The 21586-nt window shown below is 47.7% G+C and overlaps 1 protein-coding gene across 3 annotated transcripts in view; it reads left to right on the top strand.

Moving 5' to 3' along the window:
* The window catches only part of ACTN2 (actinin alpha 2), a 65723-nt gene extending 44539 nt beyond the window's left edge, over positions 1 to 21184 (top strand). For 2 of the 3 annotated variants that reach the window (XM_027595105.2, XM_027595115.1), the window contains 12 exons: positions 75 to 305; positions 2928 to 3075; positions 4845 to 4995; positions 7883 to 7991; positions 9372 to 9512; positions 11417 to 11599; positions 14063 to 14197; positions 15060 to 15239; positions 15876 to 16022; positions 17981 to 18046; positions 18847 to 19005; positions 20466 to 20675. In XM_027595105.2, the coding sequence (XP_027450906.1) occupies positions 75 to 305; positions 2928 to 3075; positions 4845 to 4995; positions 7883 to 7991; positions 9372 to 9512; positions 11417 to 11599; positions 14063 to 14197; positions 15060 to 15239; positions 15876 to 16022; positions 17981 to 18046; positions 18847 to 19005; positions 20466 to 20624 (1809 nt within the window). In that variant the 3' untranslated portion in view covers positions 20625 to 20675. Of the gene's footprint in view, positions 1 to 74; positions 306 to 2927; positions 3076 to 4844; positions 4996 to 7882; positions 7992 to 9371; positions 9513 to 11416; positions 11600 to 14062; positions 14198 to 15059; positions 15240 to 15875; positions 16023 to 17980; positions 18047 to 18846; positions 19006 to 20465 lie in introns of all 3 variants that reach the window. The other variant, XM_027595095.2, reaches the window with a different exon arrangement.
* Positions 21185 to 21586: the final 402 nt, after the last annotated feature.

Genomic DNA, 21586 nt, shown 5'->3' with positions numbered 1-21586 from the left:
CTGTTTTTCACCTTGGGGTGGGGGGGCCGGGGTTTGCTGGCGTCTCCAGCAGTGTTTGTGTGTTTTGGGACCAGCTGTTGGAATGGATTCGCCGCACAATCCCCTGGCTGGAGAACCGGACCCCCGAGAAGACCATGCAGGCCATGCAGAAGAAGCTGGAGGACTTCCGGGACTACCGGCGCAAGCACAAGCCGCCCAAGGTGCAGGAGAAGTGTCAGCTGGAGATCAACTTCAACACGCTGCAGACCAAGCTGCGGATCAGCAACCGGCCCGCCTTCATGCCCTCCGAGGGCAAGATGGTGTCGGTGAGTGCCTGCCCCCGGACCCCGTTTGTTTCCGAAGCCTCCTCTCCGATGGGCCGCCCAGAAGGCCACAGGTCCTTTCAGCGAATGGATAGGATGTGGGCCCTGTAACCGCGTCATTCGGGAGGTTTTTTTCCCCACCGGTGTGCGGTTCTTGGCCCCCGTTGCTCCTGGGGTGGTGCCCCGCCTAGAGCGGCCTTTACCGCCTCCCCTGCCCTCCCATGACCCGGTTGCGTCTTCCCGCCAGGCCTCCTGGCACCTGCATCACATGCCCTCTCTCACCTGCGCTTAGGACCTGGTCACCTTTCCAGGGCCTGGTGCTGCATGGGTCTCCCTCCCCGCACGGGGTTGGCTTCCCTGCTCTCCAGAGTCCCTGGCACCCGCACCTGGGACTCGAGAATCGCAAACCTTGCCACCTCCTCTGCTCCTCGTAGCACAGTCCTGGCCCTTGGCTTCCCTTCGCGCAGAACCTCCAGGAGTTGCCGGTGGCAACCCTTCTCAGCTGCTCACTGCTCCTTTACTCCTTTTACTCTTCACCCCGCAGCCACCTGGCTGGTCCCCTCCGGAGACCGTTCCCGTTGGGCTCAGAGGCCCCCGTGGTGACATTCCGCTGTCACTTTCATTTCCATATTCTCTGCCGCTTTGACCCTGTTAACCACGCTGTTAACCACGCCATTAGCCACGCCGCCTCCTCGAAACTCCTTCTACTCTCGACCTCACCGTTTCCTTCCCGCCCCACGGGATCCTTCCACACATGGCCAGATCTTCGCCCCCCACCGCCACCCCAGTCCCTGGGAGGACCTCTCCCGGGCATGGTGCTGACCCTCTGCCCTGTACCTCCCAGGGGATCTCCCCCGGGCCGGTGGCTTTCCTCACCGCCTGAAGGCCAGTGCCTCCCCAGCTGTGCATCTCCAGCTGTGCCTCCCCAGCTGTGCATCTCCATCTCCAGCTGTGCCTCCCCAGCTGTGCATCTCCAGCTCAGACTTCTTCCCCAGTTCCAGGGTCATGTATTGGCGTGGACGTCTCAGAGCATTTCAGACCTGACCTATCCCCGAGGCCCTCTGTGGCATGCTTGTCTTAGCAAGTGGCATCACCATCCCTAAGTTACGGATGCCCCAAGCCCAGGTGGCATCCGGGTTCTTCCTTTCCATCACCTTCTTGCGTGCAGTTCCTCAGCAGTCCCGTCGGGTCAGCATCCAGATTCTATCTTGAATCTGTGCCCTGCTCTCCACCTGCACGGTCATCTCTGTCTGCTGAGACACCTCTGTCTCTCTCTCTCTCTCTCTCTCTCTCTCTCTCTCTCTCCCTCTCCCTCTCCTCCCCCCCGCTCCTCGGGCCCTGCAGTGCCCCTCTCACTGGCCCCTAAAATTCACTATCTCCACAGCATCAGCTGGGCTTTTTTTAAAAATGGAAACCAGAGTGTGTCTCCCCTTCTCAAAACCCTCTCGTGACTTCCCAGAGTATTTAGACTAAGATCCAGATTCGTGAACCTGGCCTAGAGGATACCTTGTGATCTGACCCCCTCCACCCCCTGATGATGGGTCTCTGCTGCTGCGCCCCCCATTCCCGCGCGGCCTCACCTGCCCCCCACACACAGGACCAGCCCCCCTCAGGCCTCAGCGCTCACTCCCACCTCTTACGTAACTGGGTTTTTCTGTCACTGAGATACTCGGCTCACATGCCACCTCCTCAGACGTGTCTTCTCCAAGTGACCAACCTGAAGGAACCCCCCACACTGGGCTCTCAGCATCACCTGACCCCGTTTTGTTTTTACCTCAGAGCCGATCACTCTCTGCAGTGACCATGTTTAATTACAGTTGACCCTCAAACAGCATGAATTTGAACTGCATGGGTCCACTTACCCATGGGGTTTTTTTTTCAATAAATACAGGAGAGTACTGTAGATGTATTTTCCTTTTGATTTTCTTAGTAACATTTTCTTTAGCGTGAGAATACAGTATACAATACATATGACGTACAAAACATGTTAATCAACTGTGTACGTTACTGGTGAGGCCTCTGGTTAACAGCAGGCTGTTAGTAGTGAAGTTTTGGGGGAGTCAGAGTTTGTACGTTGGATTTCATCTGTGCCAGAGGTTGGCGCTCTTAAGCCCTGTGTTGTTCAAGGTCAACTGTACTTATTTCTTCTTTCTCCCCCCGCGGTCACGCAAGCTGCTCAGGGGCAGGGAACCTTATAGGTATCATTAATTCTTCTATAAAAGTCTCTTGCTAGTGTCCAGGAAATGGTTGTTGATGGCGGGCTGGCTGGCTGGTTGAGCCCAGTTACTGAGTGTTAGCTGATTTGAATTGAGTCGCTTAGAGGCGTCATCTTTTCCAAGCCAGAAGATTAAAGCCCTGTAAGCCTTTGTCCACATCTGGACAAGTATCAGGCATTTATTGGCTGATGAGAACAACCATGTTAGTTTTAAAAAAGGTGGGCCGCTAAGTAAAACCTTTGAAAGCCAAAACAGCAGAGGGGTTATTTGTGGGCTGGATGAGGGGGAAGCAAGGAGAAGAAAACACAAAAGAAAACCGGTCAGACTCCCGGCAGAGAGGGGATTTGTAGAAAAGCCCAGGGCCTGAGGGTTAACAAACCTGCCTTTGCTTGTCCTTGAACGCCCCCAGGACATTGCCGGCGCCTGGCAGAGGCTCGAGCAGGCAGAGAAAGGTTACGAGGAGTGGCTGCTGAACGAGATACGGAGGCTGGAGCGCGTGGAGCACCTAGCGGAGAAGTTCAGGCAGAAGGCTTCGACGCACGAGACGTGGGCTTACGGCAAGTGCACTAGCCTGGGGTTGGGTTCCCGGAAAATCAAGCTTGAGCTGTGGACAGAGCCACTGTGTGCAGCCTCCGCACATCCCGTCAGTGGCCCTGTGGGCCGCCGTCCCCGCCCCTCTCCCGCGGCTGTCCCAGGCATAGGTTTTCTTCAGGACGTGGGTGGGGAGACTTCTTTTCCAGTGGAGCAGATAATGTACTTTTTCACAAAATGGCACTCGAAATGCATTCTTCCCACACTTACTTACATAAGTCCTGGCCTCCCTCTGTCTTCCCCCACTTTTGTTCCATTCGATCCACAAGGATTTGTTTATTCCCTGTGGGTCAGACAGCCCAGGCCCAGAAGCCAGCTTCTGCTGCTAGCATGTTTATTACACGCCACGAAGCAACAGAATTTCCCATGGAGAAAATCTGCTTGGAAGGAGGAATGCAAGGGACCGTTTTCTACCGTCTTAGCTTCCTCATTTCGCTTAGATTCATCTCCTTCTTTCAGTCCTTGCAATCATATCTCTTTCCATAGCCATGATACTGTGATCATATATATAAATATGATTTTTTGGGGGGGTGGGGGCTATCTGCTCTCTGCTGAGGTAGAGGAACATAACATTCTCCCCACCGCATCATCTATTTTGAGAAAGGTCAGAGACGTTCCCCTCATTGGTTCCCTTTTGCTTTGGTGTTGTCTGATCGTTGATATTGCCCAGCAAGAGGGTGAGAGGCATGGGCCTGGAGCCAGGCAGGTTGGAGTCCCAGCTCTGACACTTCCCAGCTATGCGCTTTGGATGAGCTCCTAATCTCTCAGTGCCTCAGTGTCCTCTTCAAAGTGGAATACCAGTAATACCTCCAATAGAGGCTTTTGATGAAGATTTAATGAGTTCACAATATAAAGTTTTTAAATCCATATCTGGCGCATAGGAAGTGCTGTGTTGTCGTCATTAAATGTGTGAACATTTGCTTTCCATTTCAAGCTTCACAGATTTAAATTCTTAAAGGTCATCAACCAGGGAATAAACGTGAGTCCATCTACAACCACAGCAGTTGCTTGATTTAAGAAATATTTGTGGGGAAATAGGTGGAGGATCAGAGAGAGAAACTTCTAGTATTGTCAGGAAAGAAACCACAGCCGGTATTTAACCACAGAAAATAAAGCTTTCCAACAAAAAGGTTTGGGGTCAAGGTTCCGCTGAGGGTTAGGCTGGTAGAGTACAAGTGTCTTGTCTAACTATCCCAGATAATTCTTGTGAACTAATAATTATTAACTGAGCATCACACCCTGGAAAATCAGATACTTGTTACTCAGGATTAGGAAGAATGCAGATCTGTTATTTCGCCTGGACTCAGCATGCTTCCCCCCCCCTTTATGTGTCGACACGAGGTTTTATTTTTATTTTTTAAGATTTTATTTATTTATTTGTCGGGGGTGGGGGGAACACAAGCAGGGGGAGTGGGAGAGGGAGAAGCAGGCTTCCTGCGGAGCAGGGAGCCCGTGGCGGGGCTCGATCCCAGGACCCTGGGATCATGACCTGAGCCGAAGGCAGACGCTTAACCACTGAGCCACCCAGGCGCCCTGGACACAAGCTTTTAGAACACAGAGGGACTCGGGCAACATTAGCACAGTTACAGCCCAGAAACCGATGATAACAGCACCACCGTGTTTACCCCCTTCTCCTGGTTCTTGGGAATCATAAGCATCACCTAGAACTTTGCAGGTGCCAGGAAGCTGATGTGGGCCATCAGAGTGTTCGTATTCCCTTCTGCAACCCTTGCAGGCAAAGAACAGATCTTGCTGCAGAAGGACTACGAGTCGGCTTCTCTGACCGAGGTCCGGGCCCTGCTGCGGAAACACGAGGCCTTCGAGAGCGACCTGGCGGCGCACCAGGACCGCGTGGAGCAGATAGCGGCCATTGCGCAGGAGCTCAAGTACGTGCTGTTGGGTTCGCAGGCCCAGGTGCTCCCACGCGGCCGCGCAGCTCTGCCCACCGAGCCCACGGGCCGAGGGTGCACTGAAAGGAATCCCCCGAGAGCTTCCCAGAGCATTTCCAGGGTAGTTTCCATACTCAGTTTAGGGAGAGCCAAGCTGGAGGCCTCTGTGTTTCTAAGCGGCTCGACAGACTTCAGCTTTGCTTCTCTGGATGGGCTAGGATCCCCGTGCCCTCCCATCCACAAGCACCCCGCAGCCCCACCCCAGGCAGCTCTGCTTCCAAGAGGGTGAGAAGTGAGCATGGGGGACTGGGGTCCAGCTTGGAAAGGCCACCTCTCCCGGGCCGGGGTGCAGGACATCCACACACCAAACAGAAATGCCTGCCTGCCTTACCTCGGGGGAGGAGACATCACGGCCCCACTTTTTCTGTGTCATTAAATACGTGCTGTTTCATTTGCGTGCTTTCTATTTTATGGGAGGGACCAGCATGGATCGAGTCCAGGCTGGTGTAAACCCCAGGGGGAGTTCTCAGGTCCCACTTGTTGCAGGGTGCAGCCTCTGGCCCGCCTCTGGGGAGACACCTCCCTGCAGTCTCTCAAAGCCTCTTTTTAAAGACCCTTGCCCCCTTTGGATAAGTACCTGATGTCATTCCCAACTCCCTCCCCCCTCATTGTAATCATAGACATACCTGCAGAAGTTTCAGAGTCAAAATTACATAAAGATAACTGTCGCAAGATAAGTTTTAAAAACATACAATAAACATTTACTTTCCTATGTTAAATTTTAAAACTTTCATGTTGCTCACTTTTGACTAGAACAAACTCGTGAACTAACAGATACGGCCTCTTTTAAGAGTATCCTATTATTTTTTAGGCTTGGTAAATAAACTCTTAATCATTTGTGATCTTCAAAATCCAATTTATACACTAGATTATACCCTAGATTTGTGGTCATTGCAAGAGCATGCTTCTTGAATGTTGGGTGTGTGGCTGCTTGTTAACAATTGCAATAAAATCAGGGAGGAAAAAAACTCACGCTATTTAATGCTCTATAACTTCTCCCGTGAGTAATTCGGAATGGTTTTAAGTGTTGCCCATAAAATTTAAGGAGTAATTTTGTATTATTCTTCCTGGTATCCCCGGTGTCAATTTCTTCACACTGTCCAAAGAGGCACCACATACAAAACTTAAATCTGAGTTCATCTCAATGTATTCCTTCCTTGTAGTGTTATGCAAACCCTCACTCCTTGAGAGCAGGTATTCGTAGAACTCTTTGTGTGAACTTTGCATGACTTAGAAAAATGAGAAATGGATATACCCCTAAAGGTAATGGTGGGGAGGTGAGCATTGGTGTCTCCATTGCAGATCCATAGAAGGATCTCAGGTGGTTGTTTTTATTCGTGAAGTCTTTATTTTCCGTGATATTTGCATTTGGAAGAGCTGTAGCCTTTTTGACTTTGTGTTCAAGGCTGTGCAGATTGCTGATATGTTTTGTTTTTTGCGGGGTATAGCAAAGAGCCCAAGAGGCTAAGTACGTCTCAGTTGCATGAAGGGTTATATGTATGTAGAAAGCTGCTTGTAAGCTGAACAGGCTTGACCCCCTGCAAGAACCCTCAGCTCACAACCACAGAGGGCGCCCTTTATTCAGTAGCAGAAGCAATGGTATTCAGGACCGGACAAGTTAATATTATTTAAGAGGAAAAGAAAAACACGTGGCGAGCAACCATTGCCTTAATTTAAAGTTGAAAGAAGAAATAAATAAGCTTAAGCCTTAGGGAAATGGATTTAGTAGGATGGGTGGGCTGGCGGGGGTGGGGGGGGTGGGGGGGGAAGGGGGTTCCTTAAAGTTTGCCTTATCTTGGACTGTTTGCAAAGAAGTCTCTCCTAAAGGTGTCTTTAAACGTCTGTGAGTCTTGCTTTCATCTTAACTTTTTATCCCCAGAGATATGAGGTGAACTTCTAGTTGGGAATTTGTTTGAATGCTAAGTTCACCTTACAAAGATCCCAGTAGGATGCATAGACTGGGCTGGTGGGGAAGAGGGGTTACTTCGTAAGAAACCATATTGTTCCGGGCGCCTGGGTGGCTCAGTCGTTAAGCGTCTGCCTTCGGCTCAGGTCATGATCCCAGGGTCCTGGGATGGAGTCCCACATCGGGCTCCCTGCTCAGCGGGAAACCTGCTTCATCCTCTCCCACTCCCCCTGCTTGTGTTCCTGCCCTCGCTGTGTCTCTCTCTGTCAAATAAATAAAATCTTAAAAAAAGAAAAAAAAAAGAAACCATGTTCTTGCTGTCACACCAGGGGCATTAGACAAGTCAGAAGTTCTGTGCAGAAGAGGAAGGGCTCTCTGGTCTGCTAGTTTTTCAAGGTCCCTGCAGTGCTAGATGAAGCCACAGCATCCTTTCTGGATGTGGCGCTCCACCCCAGCCCTGAAGCCCAGGGCCCTTTGAGGGGAACCAAGGACACAAGGGGGTGCAAGCTGACACCTCCCTCCCCCTTGACTCACTTTGCTGTCCCAGTCACTGTGGCTTCAGGAAGCCCACAGGACTGTCCTCCAGGTCAGATGGTTGGCTTTGTTTACAGGTACACTGCCACTTAAAAATAATACTCTGGGGCCGGGCCAGAATGAAGTCAGCTTGGGGCACCGAGGAGACAGCATTTCTGTCTGTGTAGAAAACTGTTGGACCAGCAAGAGTTTCACTCATTCTTCCTGGCATCTGTCAAAGACCAATGATCATGTTTGCCTTGGTGACAGTTGACAAAACCCTGAAATACCCGGCCATTTTTCTGTCAGATCTTTAAAAAAAAAAAAAAATCAGTTTATTTTGAGCCCGTGTCCGTTTTCCTCATAACATCAGGGAGAGTTCATCTTCATTTTCACTTCCCCCAGTGAACTGGACTATCACGACGCCGTGAACATCAACGATCGGTGTCAGAAGATCTGTGACCAGTGGGACAGACTGGGAACGCTTACTCAGAAGAGGAGGGAGGCCCTGGAGGTGAAGCCCTGGTGACCTGACATCCCATCAGCCACCTGTTGACATGAGATCTTTTCACAAAGGCTCTTGAATGAAGTCCCTGTTACTGATTATCCCTGTTTTTCTGTGGCATGCTGCATCTAAAACAAAACAGGTTGTCTCATGAAAGGAGCTGCCACAGAGAATGTGAAAAATAGAAAGTGTGAAATGCAAAGTTGGTAGATTTGTCCCATAATTTATCCATAGAGTGGGGAAACATGCTTTTTTTTTTTTCAGTGATGCATACTTTTGAATTAAAAAAAAAAATCCAGAGCTAATAAGATTAGGGTATAAGCCCATTTTGTATCAGGTGGTGATTACGGTGAATTTCCAAAGGGCCCTCTATAAAGAGTATATTGACTTGGGGAATCAGGAAGAACTTCACGTGTTGCCGGGCAAAGGCAAAATGGCAGCAAATGTTGAAGGAGAAGGGATGAACTTGGCCTTAGTCAAGTACAAGATTTGGATAAGCAGCCCAAAGTGGCTGGTATTTAGCTGTACCCATTGTCTCTCACCATGGAAGACTGCTATAATGTGAAGGAAGGAGGCAATGGCCAGTTTTCTGAGTTCTTTCACTTTTAAAATACATGATATCGAGCTTCCTAGATGCCAAACGGCTGTTACATAGTCTCCTAAAGAAAGGATGTGAGAGAAAAAGGACCAGGCATGAAACAGAGACCGCCCCCGCCACAAACACTTTAGCACAGGAGAAAAAAAATGAGTAAGGACAGAAGACTTGTAGATAGGGGGTGCTTTCCCTGTCTGCCCCCAGCATCTCTGCCCCGTGAAACAAGTACAGTGTTCTCTGTGGTTCAAAGCCACCTGCTTCCACGTGGCCAGAAAGGCCAAGAGGAGCTCTGTGTTAGATCCTGAATGAGGATTTGAGAACATTAAACTGTAGTTCTGTGTCTTCGCTTAGGTAGGTGACTTCTGGGAAAGGCGTGCATCTTCTCTGCACACTGTTTTCTATAAAACGAGGATGGTGTGTGGAGTGTTGTTACTTAGCGTGGTTAGGGAATCAGAGCTGACGTTAAAGGTACTATATGAGCCGAAAGCAAGTTACTATATCCCCCCCCCCGCCACTACGGTTTCTCAGTTTTCAGAAAAGTAGCATGGAGCAGAGGACTCTCCTTTGAAAACAAGGCTACTCTGGATGTTATTAAATCCTTTTTTGATTCAGAAGCCACTTGAGGGACCTGCTGGGCTCAGTCTAATCATGAACACTGGCTGATCTTGTGGCTACACATGCTAGTGATGAGCGCATTGTGATTAACACAATGTCAGATAATAGGTTGATTGTTCGTCTTCGGAGAGAATTTTTTTATTCATCCGTGGTAACGCTTCTATTTAACTTACCTCCAGAGAACTGAGAAATTGCTAGAAACCATTGATCAGCTTCACTTGGAGTTTGCCAAGAGAGCGGCTCCTTTCAACAATTGGATGGAAGGTGCCATGGAGGACCTACAAGACATGTTCATTGTCCACAGCATTGAGGAAATCCAGGTAACTGAACCCCCAGCTTCGTGCTTGTACTGTGCTAGAGATGAATTATAATTTTATTTTATTTTTTTTAAAGGATCACTTCCTTTTTTTTTTTTTAAGTTTTATTTATTTATTTGAGAGAGAGAATGAGAGGAAGAGGGTCAGAGGGAGAAGCAGACTCCCTGCTGAGCAGGGAGCCCGATGTGGGACTCGATCCCGGGACTCCAGGATCATGACCTGAGCCGAAGGCAGTTGCTTAACCAACTGAGCCACCCAGGCGCCCAAATTGTAAATTTAAAAATGTAGAATTCTTTTGTTTTTTACTAAGAAAGATGTAGGTAGGAAGCCCAAATTACCCTTTGACCCTTAGCTTAAAAATGTGTCTACTTTTTGCTGCAACTGAAAAATTAACATCCATCAGACAATGGTGAATACATCTAAAGGGGCCTGTTCTTTAAAAAATACCATGGAATCATTGGGGAACATAGACATCTACTCTCTTGGGAGGTATTTGTGGAAAGGTATGGGTTTATTGGCTGCTGAGTTAAGTACTTTGCAAATATATGCATATTACTGTTTGTTAAGATCTGTATAGTTTTGCTGGATCCTAAAGCATAAGAAACCACAAAGCAGCACCTCCTGTCTCCCACAAACCAAAATGTTCTGTTTCTGATTTCTTCCAGAACTTCAAACTTGTGAGTAAGACTTCTATAAGTAGTCACATTAGGGAGGTGGGTTACTTTCAAAGAGCCAGGACCCAGTCTATTGAGAGACCAGTGTACAGTGAATTTGATGTACAATGGAATATTAAGGGAAAATACTTCTAAATTCTTCTTTCTGTAAAATAGGTAAATCATCAAAAAGAATCCAAATATGAAGGAATGCTGAAGGTTCCAAATATAAAGGAATTAGAATCCACACCTCCCTGCCAAGGAACATTCTAGAAGGGTTTGCACCTGGGTGTAGGGGGGAAGAAATTACTTTGTTGAACATTGCATTTTTTTTTTTTTTGCATGCATGCATTCTTAAGCAGAGGTTAGCAACCTAAAATCGTTTGTTTTTGGAGTAAGTGAGACATCTAAGTTTGCCATGGAAGCCATACCTGATGCATGATGTAGTTTCTTTGGTGAAAGGTCGATCTCTCTATTGTAGCCGATCTCTTGCAGTGTCTAAAATGACTGTTAGCTTGGCACTGGGAGGTGGTTTTTGTGGTATCTACACACAGCAGAACAAAGGGGCCGCTGTCTTATACATTAGGGCCAAAGGATAGGTTTGATAAATGGGACTTTAAAGCCTTAGGGGGAAAGAGTGGTTTTTTGTGGCCTTTACTTTTTGAGAAGTAGGGCTGTATTTCCTGGTGGTCTTTAAGTATAAAGGCAGCAAATGTGGCAACTAAGTTCTGTTTGTCGATGGAGAGTAAGACCGAAACAGTAACTGGGGATCAAAAATTATGAAAAATGGGCACCTAGGTGGCTCAGTTGGTTAAGCAACTGCCTTCGGCTCAGGTCATGATCCTGGAGTCGGGGGTTCGAGTCCCGCATCGGGCTCCCTGCTCAGCAGGGAGTCTGCTTCTCCCTCTGACCCTCCCCGCTCTCATGTGCTCTCTCTCTCTCTCTCTCTCACTCTCCCTCTCAAATAAATAAATAAAATCTTTAAAAAAAATTATGAAAAAAAAACAGGTTTTTTTTTTTTTTTGAAGACTCTGGATTCATAGGCATCAATTAGTCATCACGGTTATCTTTTTTTCCATTTTCAAGGAACCTGACTTTGGTGCACCAAATAGCTTTATGAAAACATCCAGAATTTGTTTTCCCTGCAGAGATTCCTGCCTTCATAAAGGGCATTCACATGTGTGCAGAAGGAACATCGAAGCCTGTAAAATTCACACGACAGTAAAGTTCTCCCTGCTTCTGTCTCTGGGTTAGAGTCTGATCACTGCCCACGAGCAGTTCAAGGCAACGCTGCCGGAGGCGGACGGTGAGCGGCAGTCCATCATGGCCATCCAGAACGAGGTGGAGAAGGTGATCCAGAGCTACAACATCAGAATCAGCTCCAGCAATCCCTACAGCACTGTCACCATGGATGAGCTCCGGGCCAAGTGGGACAAGGTGGGTGACTGAGGACCGGATGTGGGACAAGGTGGGCATTCCTGAAGCCAAGGTTGAGGGAAGAGGTAGATACTTGGGGAACAAGAGTGACTGATTTGCATGACGATCGGGGTTTTCATTCACCCCAGATTTCACAGTGTTTGAATCATGCAGACATCCCATCTAGCACATGGAAAGGAGCTCTGAGGCGCTGTACAAAATGAAAGACTTTTATGGGCAGAGGGAAGCGGGAACAGGGAAGTTATACTGGGGGAAAAAAGCCAGTTGGTTATTGCGAGGCTACTTTCCTTCGGGGGTCTGTCGGGCAGATGACCTAATAGTGCTGATCAGGCTATTGACTGTTTTAAGATTCCATTCCTGGGCGAGCGGAAACTAGAATCGAGTCTTGGGTTGGTGATGTGCGGCTTAGCCTAAGTGACTCCATTTGGGGCCTGTTGTCTCGTTTTTAACAGATGAAATATGTTAGACTCTTAAATGCCATTGGGCAGCCTCTGATTTGTAAGGAGAGGAAGTTAGAAATGTTTTTCCTTAAGAAGGCTCTTATAAAATGTTGGCAAAGTCAGTATAGGTTATGAGACTAATACCATAAGGGAAACTATTTTTAAAACCCCCACTGAAAATTTGGTGCACTCAAGCCTGCCTATAGTACGTACTTCATTAAAGAATTTTTAGAATATGGGATAGACACTTCCCAAATAAATGTGTGTGAATTTTAAATGCAGAAAAATTGCCTAGAAAACTAGGGAACTCAAGTACTCCTGCTGACTCGCTGCCTTTTAGATTTTGGGAAACTGTCCACAGGTTTAATTATAGTCCACATGGGATCATTTGAGCCTTTTTGTCTCATTCTTAAGAAAAAATTATTTTCATGGTTTAAATTATAGCACAGTTATCTCCATATGCTACTACAGAGCCTCCCAGGAATAAGTCCACCAGGTGGATTTGAGGTGGTTTGCTATGAAAACACACGTGTAACAATTATTCAGTTATCAACAGTGCAAAAGAGGAGCAGACCGGGTTTGGGGAGGAGAGGGGGAATCTGAGAGACAGAACCGACTGACTGCGTGTGAGCTTCACATTTAGCTTGGGCCTTCTGACAGCCATCATGGAAAAAGGAGACATGTTGAGCTAAGTCGTCCTCCTGAGGAAAAGGGAAATATGTCCTTTCTTAAAGTGGGTCAGACATTTCTCCCAGCACGAAGATAAAGAGCAGAGCGGGCACGTGGATTTTTGTGAACGGGACATGATGAACAGTGACGTCTGTAGGAGCCGTTTTGCAGAAAACACAAAAAAGACGTTAGAAATAGTTCCTTTGTGGACACAGAGAGAACTCAGGCAGGGCGTGAAAATGTACATCACTGGGTACAAATGGAACGAGAAAGACGTAGGCTGGTACAACGCTTTCCTGCGATCCCACATTAGACAGGACTTGAACTCACGAACCTAAGCAGGGTCCTTAACTTTTTTGTGTCTTGGATCCGTCCGGCAGTCGGGGAGCCTGTGGATCCCTTCTGATGATTGTATTTGTAAATTCATAAAAACATTTAAGGTGGCAACAGAAACAAGTGATGTTAAATATAGTCATTAAGGTTTTTTTTTTAAAGGTTTTATTTATTTGACAGAGACACAGCGAGAGAGGGAACACGAGCAGGGGGAGTGGGAGAGGGAGAGAAGCGGGCTTCCCGTGGAGCAGGGAGCCCGATGCGGGGCTCGATCCCAGGACCCTGGGATCATGACCTGAGCTGAAGGCAGATGCTTAACAGACTGAGCCATCTAGGTGCCCCCATTAAAATGTTTTTTAAAAATTGCCATCTGGTAGCAGAAGTGCTTCTGCACGGACACATTTAAAGGCAGGGTCTAACAGCAAATCTGATCATTTTGAAGCAGGGATGAGTGTGCATGCTATTTTGAGAAGCAGGCAATAACTAATGTTATATGAGACTGTGATTTCTACTGTGGTCAAGTCACAGCACGGCTAAATAGGACTGTGGATTTGCTGCCCATTTTCATAATCAAAGGAAATGCTAACTTTCAATTAGAGATCATGAAAATAAAGATGTCAGCTCTGCCTCCTTCCAGTTCACGAATCCTCTGCGCTTTGGGCCGGGCCCCTGAAAGACCTCCCCCTTCCCCCCATCCCTCCCACCTCCCCCCCCCACCCTGCCCCACCCCCCGCCCCCGGCTGCAGGGACATCCAGGTCCCTAATGCAGACACACCCAGTCTTTCCACTGGTTGGCCACCAGGACTAGACCCAGCTCTCCCTTAGTTCCTGTACTAGGGGCGCCCGCTCCCCCTCTCCTCTCCCTACTTCCCCTTCCTCTTTCCACCTCTTCCCTTCTTCTCCTTCCTCCCCACCCTCCCTCTGTTCCCACCCCGACACTTTGGACTGTTGGCACATATCTTGGTTACTACTATTGGATGCAAGCTCGCCTCTCATCCCTGTTGCCCTTGGTCCCTGACAGGTGAAGCAGCTCGTGCCCATCCGGGATCAGTCCCTGCAGGAGGAGCTAGCCCGCCAGCACGCCAATGAGCGTCTGCGGCGCCAGTTTGCTGCACAGGCCAATGCCATTGGGCCGTGGATCCAGAACAAGATGGAGGTAGGGTGGTGCCCTTCCAAAGAGCTTCTTGCAACCCTTGAAATTAGTCCCTGCGTTGACCCAACAATGACACCTCTTCTGCTTCTGTCCTGATCGCCCCGCTCAGTGCTGTGAGGGCCCTTCGTGTCACGCCGGGCTTTACTCCTTTGGGCCCCCGAGCTCGTGTAGCCTGTGGGCATCGGTGCAGTGCGTGGGGGGCCCGCTAAAAAGGGGGCCGAGGCTGTTCTTGCTGCCATCTGTTCATTTTGGCAGTAAAAAGGATGTCAGGGCTCTTTCTTGGTGTTCAGCCTCTGTAGGACCTAGATTTTAAACCCCCCGTCCCTAGGGAGGACATGTGAAGAGTCACAAATGCTTTGCATTTTCAGAACATTTAAAGAAAAGTGATCATGGAATGACACTGATTTCTGGGTTCATTTTATCACTAAGAGCAGCCAAGAGACATATATTGCCCTTCTTGTGTTTCTCCCAACCTCTCTTTTGGTGATAAAATGTTACCTTTTCTCCTAAAGGGAGAACCTGTAAAAATACAGGAAATTCTTTTGACGCGCCAGTGCTCTTAAATCTGTCTGGCAGCTTCTTTCCTGCAGAACATCCCCCAGCCCCCTCCAGAACGGGGCAGCTCTGACCCAGGGAAGCTTCCATCTTCGGCTGAGGAAGAAATAACTCTTCTCTTACTACTCTTCTTCCTTTGCTGTTTTGGATCTTGGTTGATGCCCCCACCCCCCGCCAAGCCGCTGTCACGCTCTGGGACTGCCGCCTCCCACCTCACGGGAGAAAATCGGGGCACTCTGGTGGCTGCCGAGCCCCAGCGTAGCATCTGAGGCCGACTCACCGGTTTCCTCCCTCTTTTTGCCTCTGTCAGGAGATTGCCCGCAGCTCCATCCAGATCACAGGGGCCCTGGAAGACCAGATGAATCAGCTGAAGCAGTATGAGCACAACATCATCAACTATAAGAACAACATCGACAAGCTGGAGGGAGACCATCAGCTCATCCAGGAGGCCCTGGTCTTTGACAACAAGCACACCAATTACACCATGGAGGTACAGTGCCCCATGGGCTAGGCGGCTTTGCTTCCGGTTGTGACCATTTTTCACCTCCTCTCAGGGTGTCCCCCACCACCACTTGTCTCTGTTTCTGTGGGAGGTGCTACACCGTGAAAGCAAGGGATCTTCAAGCCTTCCCTGTCACTGTACGTGAAAAAGCTTTGTGAACTGTGTCAAGAGCTATGAAAGTGTTAGTTTTCTCTGTCATCATCCTCATTAGCAAGACAGTGAATTCATGGCGCCGCTCGCATGGGGAGTAACTAACGGTTCACTTTTCTACCAGTTTGGCCCCATTTGTTCCCCCTGGGAGCCGGCAGGTGTAACCCAGGGCCCATCCTGCTACTTAGTGAATGGAAAGATATTTCCAGCGACAAATAGACTCTCCATTGCACATCTTATTTACAAAGTGCCGGTCGCCCCTGTGAGAACCCCGCTGTCACGTCTGAGTGCTTCCCACTACGGAATCTTAGGAAGAGTGAAAAATTAGAATGAAAAAAATATACATAATAACAGAGTTGAGTAAGCCCTATTTCTCTCCCTCTGGGTCTAAGCCCTCTGGTTAGGGAGATCAGGAGGGCAAGACTGATGTGCTCGCAGGACCCAGAGCTGACCATTTCCTTTTTCCTCGGGCAGCACATTCGTGTCGGGTGGGAGGTGCTGCTGACGACCATCGCCAGAACCATCAATGAAGTGGAGACCCAGATCCTGACGAGAGACGCCAAGGGCATCACCCAGGAGCAGATGAATGAGTTCAGGGCCTCCTTCAACCACTTCGACAGGGTACGTCTCCCTGGACTTGCCCGAAAGGCGACACTGGGGATGTGAAATAATATTCATGCTCTTAGTTTAAGTCTTAATGCCCTATAAATGTTACAGGGAAACAGGATGATTAACACCAAAGGAAAACAGCCACCAGAAAGGCAGTGCTAGGCTCTGACGTTGCACACGGGGACTCGAAGTAAAGGTTCGTAGGCAGCGTTCTGCAGGTGGCCGGATGGATGCCTTTGTAGTCGATGGCAAAGCTAGATTTGTTTGAAGGAAAAGTGTGTCCCTCGTGCGGTGTGGTTGTTGGACTAAGATCTTTTCTAAAGACTTAAATGCAAAGCCCTGAGGTACTTTTCCCAAGTAACTGTTTACGTGAAGCACCTAATGAAAACTTAACCTGCTGTCTTGACATGTAAAATTTAATTTTTTTAATTAATAAAATGGACTCGTGACATGTTTTAAGGAAAACGCACCAACAGAATGATGACCGTTTTCATGGTAAAGGCATATAAAAAGTAATGTGCTGCTTTTAAAATGTTACCTGGGATTTTGATTTGAATCATATTAAGTAGAACCAATTCTTTATAACAAGATTCCCAGTTTGCTTATCATATGGCTAAAAGTGACTTCTAAGGCCACATACCTTTTGCTAAATATCCCTAAAAAAAGGATAGTCCCTTACTCTGTACAGGACGTTGTGTACGGTTTACAGTTATCAGTAAACGGCTCTCAAAATGCCTCTGGGCAGGGCAGGTTGTGAGATCAAGTCCCCTGTCAGGCTTGTGCTGGGCGTGGAGCCTGCTTGAGATTCTCTCTCTCCCTCTGCCCCTCCTCACGCCTCCCCCCCCCCCCCCCCCCCCCCCCCCCCGCAAATTCTCAGGTTCGGACCTGTTAAGAGAGTTCAGACTGTAGACCTCTGATGGGGGCCTGAGACGTAATAAAGAATGGGCACAGCTGTCTGAATCCAAGATAATGAGATTGTTTTTTGCAACTGAAGTCCAAAGGAGGACAATGCAGAACCTGCCAATTAAAAAAAAATGCGTTTAAATATTAAGGAGTATATGTTTTGGGGGGAAAAGAAGTTTACTTGAAGTCCTGGGGAGAGGTGTTAGGGATGCGGATCCATTTCGCTTCATCTTCTGGTTGAATACTGAGGGTAGGAACGGCAGAGGGCACAGCAGACGTGCCCCCAGGGGCTTTTGCCGGAGCTTTTAGAGCATAGATGGAACACGACAGTGGCTGTGCTTCAGAAAATGTGCGCGGCCGCCTCGGCGAGCATGGACTGGAGGGTCAGAGGCAGGGAGAGGAAGCGAGCAGAGGGTCTCAGCACGTTAGGTCTTGGGCTTTGTGTCAACGCCTCGGTGTCCGTAGAGCTGGGGTCACTCTTTGTCCTGCCCTAGCCTTTTCTCAGCTGTGATGGCGGTTGTCCGCGTGGGCCTTCCTGCTCGCTGCCCTGTGCACACCTCCGTGGCACTTGCGGCGGGGGGCGGGCTGTGATGCCTGGAGGGGCCACGCCATCCTGGCCCACGAGCCTGAGACTGCTTGTGGGGTCCGTGGGTCTGAGCTGTAGGAGTGCTGTTGTTTGGGGGGAGCTTCACAAATGAGGAGCCCCTGGGGCCGAGAGCGAGGGGATAATTTCTCACAACACCTCAGGCTCTGTCACCAGCAGGTGGCAGTCATTGGTTCCTGCTGGGTCATTCTCGGGGCCCTGGGTGATTTTTTTTCGGCTGCTTTCACGAATGTGTAGTCTCCTGTCATTTTTGCATGGTAGTTATCTCCCCCCACCTCCTGCTTTTTCCTTTTTAAGAAACTATTTTGTAACATCCCCGTGTTGGCTCCATCGCCTTAAAAGTCGGTGGTGACCTTTCCCGTCTCCTTGGCAGGGCTCCACGGGACCCCTGTCTGGATTCTGTTCCGTTCGCTTGTTCGCTTTGTCCCTATTTCTCAGCGTCTCTGTTCTTATTTGTCGGCAGAGGAAGAACGGCCTGATGGATCATGACGATTTCAGAGCCTGCTTGATTTCCATGGGCTATGATTTGGTAAGACAAAAGCTAAAATTTTACAAGGGTTGGATGGATATTTTCTAGAGTGTGGGCTTATGTTACAGGAAATGACTAGCTTCGAGTGTGACAGCACATCTGGGATCGGTTCCCTTTCATTGTATAGGGCGATCTTCTTGGAAGGTTTGCCTGCTGCTGTATAAAAATCATTTCATAGAACCAGAACATATTTTGTTATTCAGTAATTGGTCAGATTTTTTTTCCTAGTGAAGGTAGAAAACATGAACCGTTTTTAAAACAGTTTTATTGCAGACTGTAGTTTCCCCATATAAAGTGTATACACTTCAATGGCTTTTAGTAACCTGATGATTTTCAAAGTGCTTTTCCCTCTGATACTAATGTGTGTTTTGAACATGAGCTGCTTTGATTCTTTTCAGGCCCTTAAAATAAAAATCACGAGAGCCCTGTTCTGAACTGCCTTCTCCTTAGCAATGTTACTCTTGTTGGTTGTAGTCAGAGGAAAGGCCCCTCTCCCTCGCTCTCTCCCAATTCCTCTTCCAGAAGTACGTTCAGGCCTGACGGCTACATGGGGACAGAGAGAGGAAGGAATTCGGACATTAGGGAGCTTCTGGCTTGATGTTACAGTAACTTGTAACATCATTTGATGGCAATAAACTTAAGTCCCCCCTCTGGGGAATCTGTTCCAAAGACTGAAGGGAAATGCAGGGAACATTTAAGTTTTCAGGTCATCAGGATTGGCATGTCAGGAGTTAAGGGAAATGGTGCTGTTGAGGATTGTGTCTTGTTGAAGTACGTGTGTCTTTGCAACCTTGCCTCAGGGCGAGGCTGAATTTGCGCGCATCATGACCCTGGTGGATCCCAACGGACAAGGCACCGTCACCTTCCAGTCCTTCATCGACTTCATGACGAGAGAGACGGCCGACACCGACACGGCTGAGCAGGTCATCGCCTCCTTCCGGATCCTGGCTTCTGATAAGGTCTGCAGCGACAGATTTCCTTCTGCTTTTGTGGGACCTCATGGCATTGTTCTAGTAAAGCAGGAAACAGCGTTGCCAAGTAAAAACCATTTTGATATTAGTGTATTTTGTACCACATCAGCATTGGATCCAGAAAGCCGCAAGTCAACCTACCAATGGCCCACACAGAACAGAGAAAACACAGACACTCTGTTCCCAGCATTTGTGTGGGCCTCCCAGGGAGTTTGACAGAAGGAACTCGGTGCATATTTTGAAGAGTTTTTGGTGTGTGTTTAACTGGTTAAACTCCATCTTACATTCTGGTTTTGGGAGACTCAGAAAGAAGAGACTGCACAATTCAGATACTGTGGAACTGGGAACCTTTTCTTAAGGATCGGTGACCCTGACTTTGGGCCCAACCATGGAAGCCAAGTTAAATATAGCCATTCAGTCATTTAAACTGTTGGCAAGCTTTGCATTACGTGTAGCCTAGAAATTAAGTAGGAGTTTAACGGCAAGTTCAGAATCTTCAGGTCTCGTTCCCCAAACGGTAACAACATCTTAGTAGGTATAAATTCAATGTGGAATAGGATTCTTTTACTCTGTGTTCTGGCTGAAAGGGAAGAAGAATTTAGCATGTTGAAACATCAGCAGAGCCGTGTTTATTACCTTACAGCATCAGACAAGATAAACTATCCTGACAGCAATAATGTTTGTTTTAAAATTAGCCCCGTATCCTGAGGATGGGGGTACTATAGGGAGAGAGCCCATCTGATCAGGAGGTAATAAACCAAAGCTCACCTAACCCACCCATCCCCCCCCCCCAAAAACACCCTACTATAAGTTAAGCATATTTGCTATTTGTTTATTTTCACTATTTTCCAACCGGTCTGTTTTACCGGAATTACCCTCTTTCCAGTTGGACATACGACATTTAAAAAAATACGTACATTCCATTGTTAAATGTCAGTTTTATCTTGCTTTACAAAGAAGTTTTCTCTGGTGGCAAAATTAGCTTTTTAATAACCTGAGTAGAAAAATGACTCCATTTTCTAAAAACACATATCACATACGTTAAAAAAAAAAGAAAACGTTGATCATGTTAACTGTCCCTATAGTCTCATCAGCATATGATATAAACCCCAACTATCCCTTTATCTTTCCAGTATGACTCTTGGGTCATAGTATTTTTCACTTGCATGATGGCTCAGTTTGAGAAATATTGATGATAGTCCTCCCTCTGCCTTTATGAAGCCCTGTTAAATCTCCTGCTGGCCCCAAGACAAATCACCTTGCAGATTTGCTCTTAGCAGTGAAGCACAGCCTTCTGTTGGTCCTCTCCCCCCGTGCCCGTTAGACCCCCTGCCTTTTGTCCTCTATTTAAATTAAACAAATGCAAGGCATGTGTAAGGATTAAAACCGTTTATATTCCAGCGTGTTCTGCGATTGAGCTTACAAACCCTTGTGTGTGTTTTTTCCAGCCGTACATCTTGGCAGAGGAGCTACGTCGAGAGCTGCCCCCGGATCAGGCCCAGTACTGCATCAAGAGGATGCCCGCCTACTCTGGTCCGGGCAGTGTGCCCGGCGCCCTGGATTACACCGCGTTCTCCTCCGCCCTGTATGGGGAGAGCGATCTGTGATGCTGGGGCTCTGTAATCACTGATCCCATCAGAACGCAATAAAAGCTGAAGTCACAGTTGGTTTCCTGGAACCTTTGACAAGCTTTATTAAGTTAAGAGAGAGAAAAAATAGTTTGCAGCTCAGTAGGTTGCCAGCATTGTGACATGGCTGAAATGAAGTTTCTACAGTTGCCCGAGGTAGCGTGTTTCATGAGTAGGTTTCTTTATTTCTGGATTTTTTTGTAGGTGAATACAGTGAGATTATCAGGTTTCTGTTTGTTTCTTTGATAAAACAGCCGATGGCTCAAGCAGCGTGAAATTAGGAGGCTCTAGGGACAGAAGAAAAGTAAAAAAAAAAATGGAAAATTGCAAAATACCCAAGATTCAAGATTGGGGGGTGGGAATCACTAATTAGGTGAACGTTTGATACTTTAAAAGTATTCTTCGTGTTTAATATGTTTATGTGATTATCCCTAGCGCAGTATGTTTGAGATATTATGTTTTACTTTCTTGCTTATCCAAAGATTAGGTATATTTGAATTTAATATTATCCAGGGAATAAAAACCAACTACCCAAAAGATCTTTAGTCTCGAAAACCTTTTAAGTAGAGATTATAGTCAGCCCTTTATCATTTAGGATTAATGTAGTCAGTTAGTGGGTTTCAATGCCTTACTGATCCTCCACAGTAGGGACCGCCTCAGGAAATAGGAGAAGTCAGTTTAATTGCCAGTGAGGAAGATAAAAGCACTAAATAAAATGAGGGTTTTTTTAGGATTATTTATCGATTCCAGGTCTCTGTGCTTTTTCTAGAGCTTGTTAGCACAGGTTCTCCGTATGGAAGTGCTCTGTTTTTATATAAACAAGTGTCCGTAGTAGCGGTCCTGAGAGGGGACAGGTCAGAGACTGGGGCCCTTGTAGCTCTCCAGGAAGAACATTCTTTATGCCTGTGGTTTCGTGACCTGGTAAGGAGAAGGAGTTTGTA

This window comes from Zalophus californianus, chromosome 15, assembly GCF_009762305.2.
Source record: "Zalophus californianus isolate mZalCal1 chromosome 15, mZalCal1.pri.v2, whole genome shotgun sequence".
In the NCBI taxonomy this organism is placed as follows: Eukaryota; Metazoa; Chordata; class Mammalia; order Carnivora; family Otariidae; genus Zalophus; species Zalophus californianus.
The sequence above is the reverse complement of the archived record's forward strand: the minus strand, read 5'-3'. Positions and strand labels throughout refer to the sequence as shown.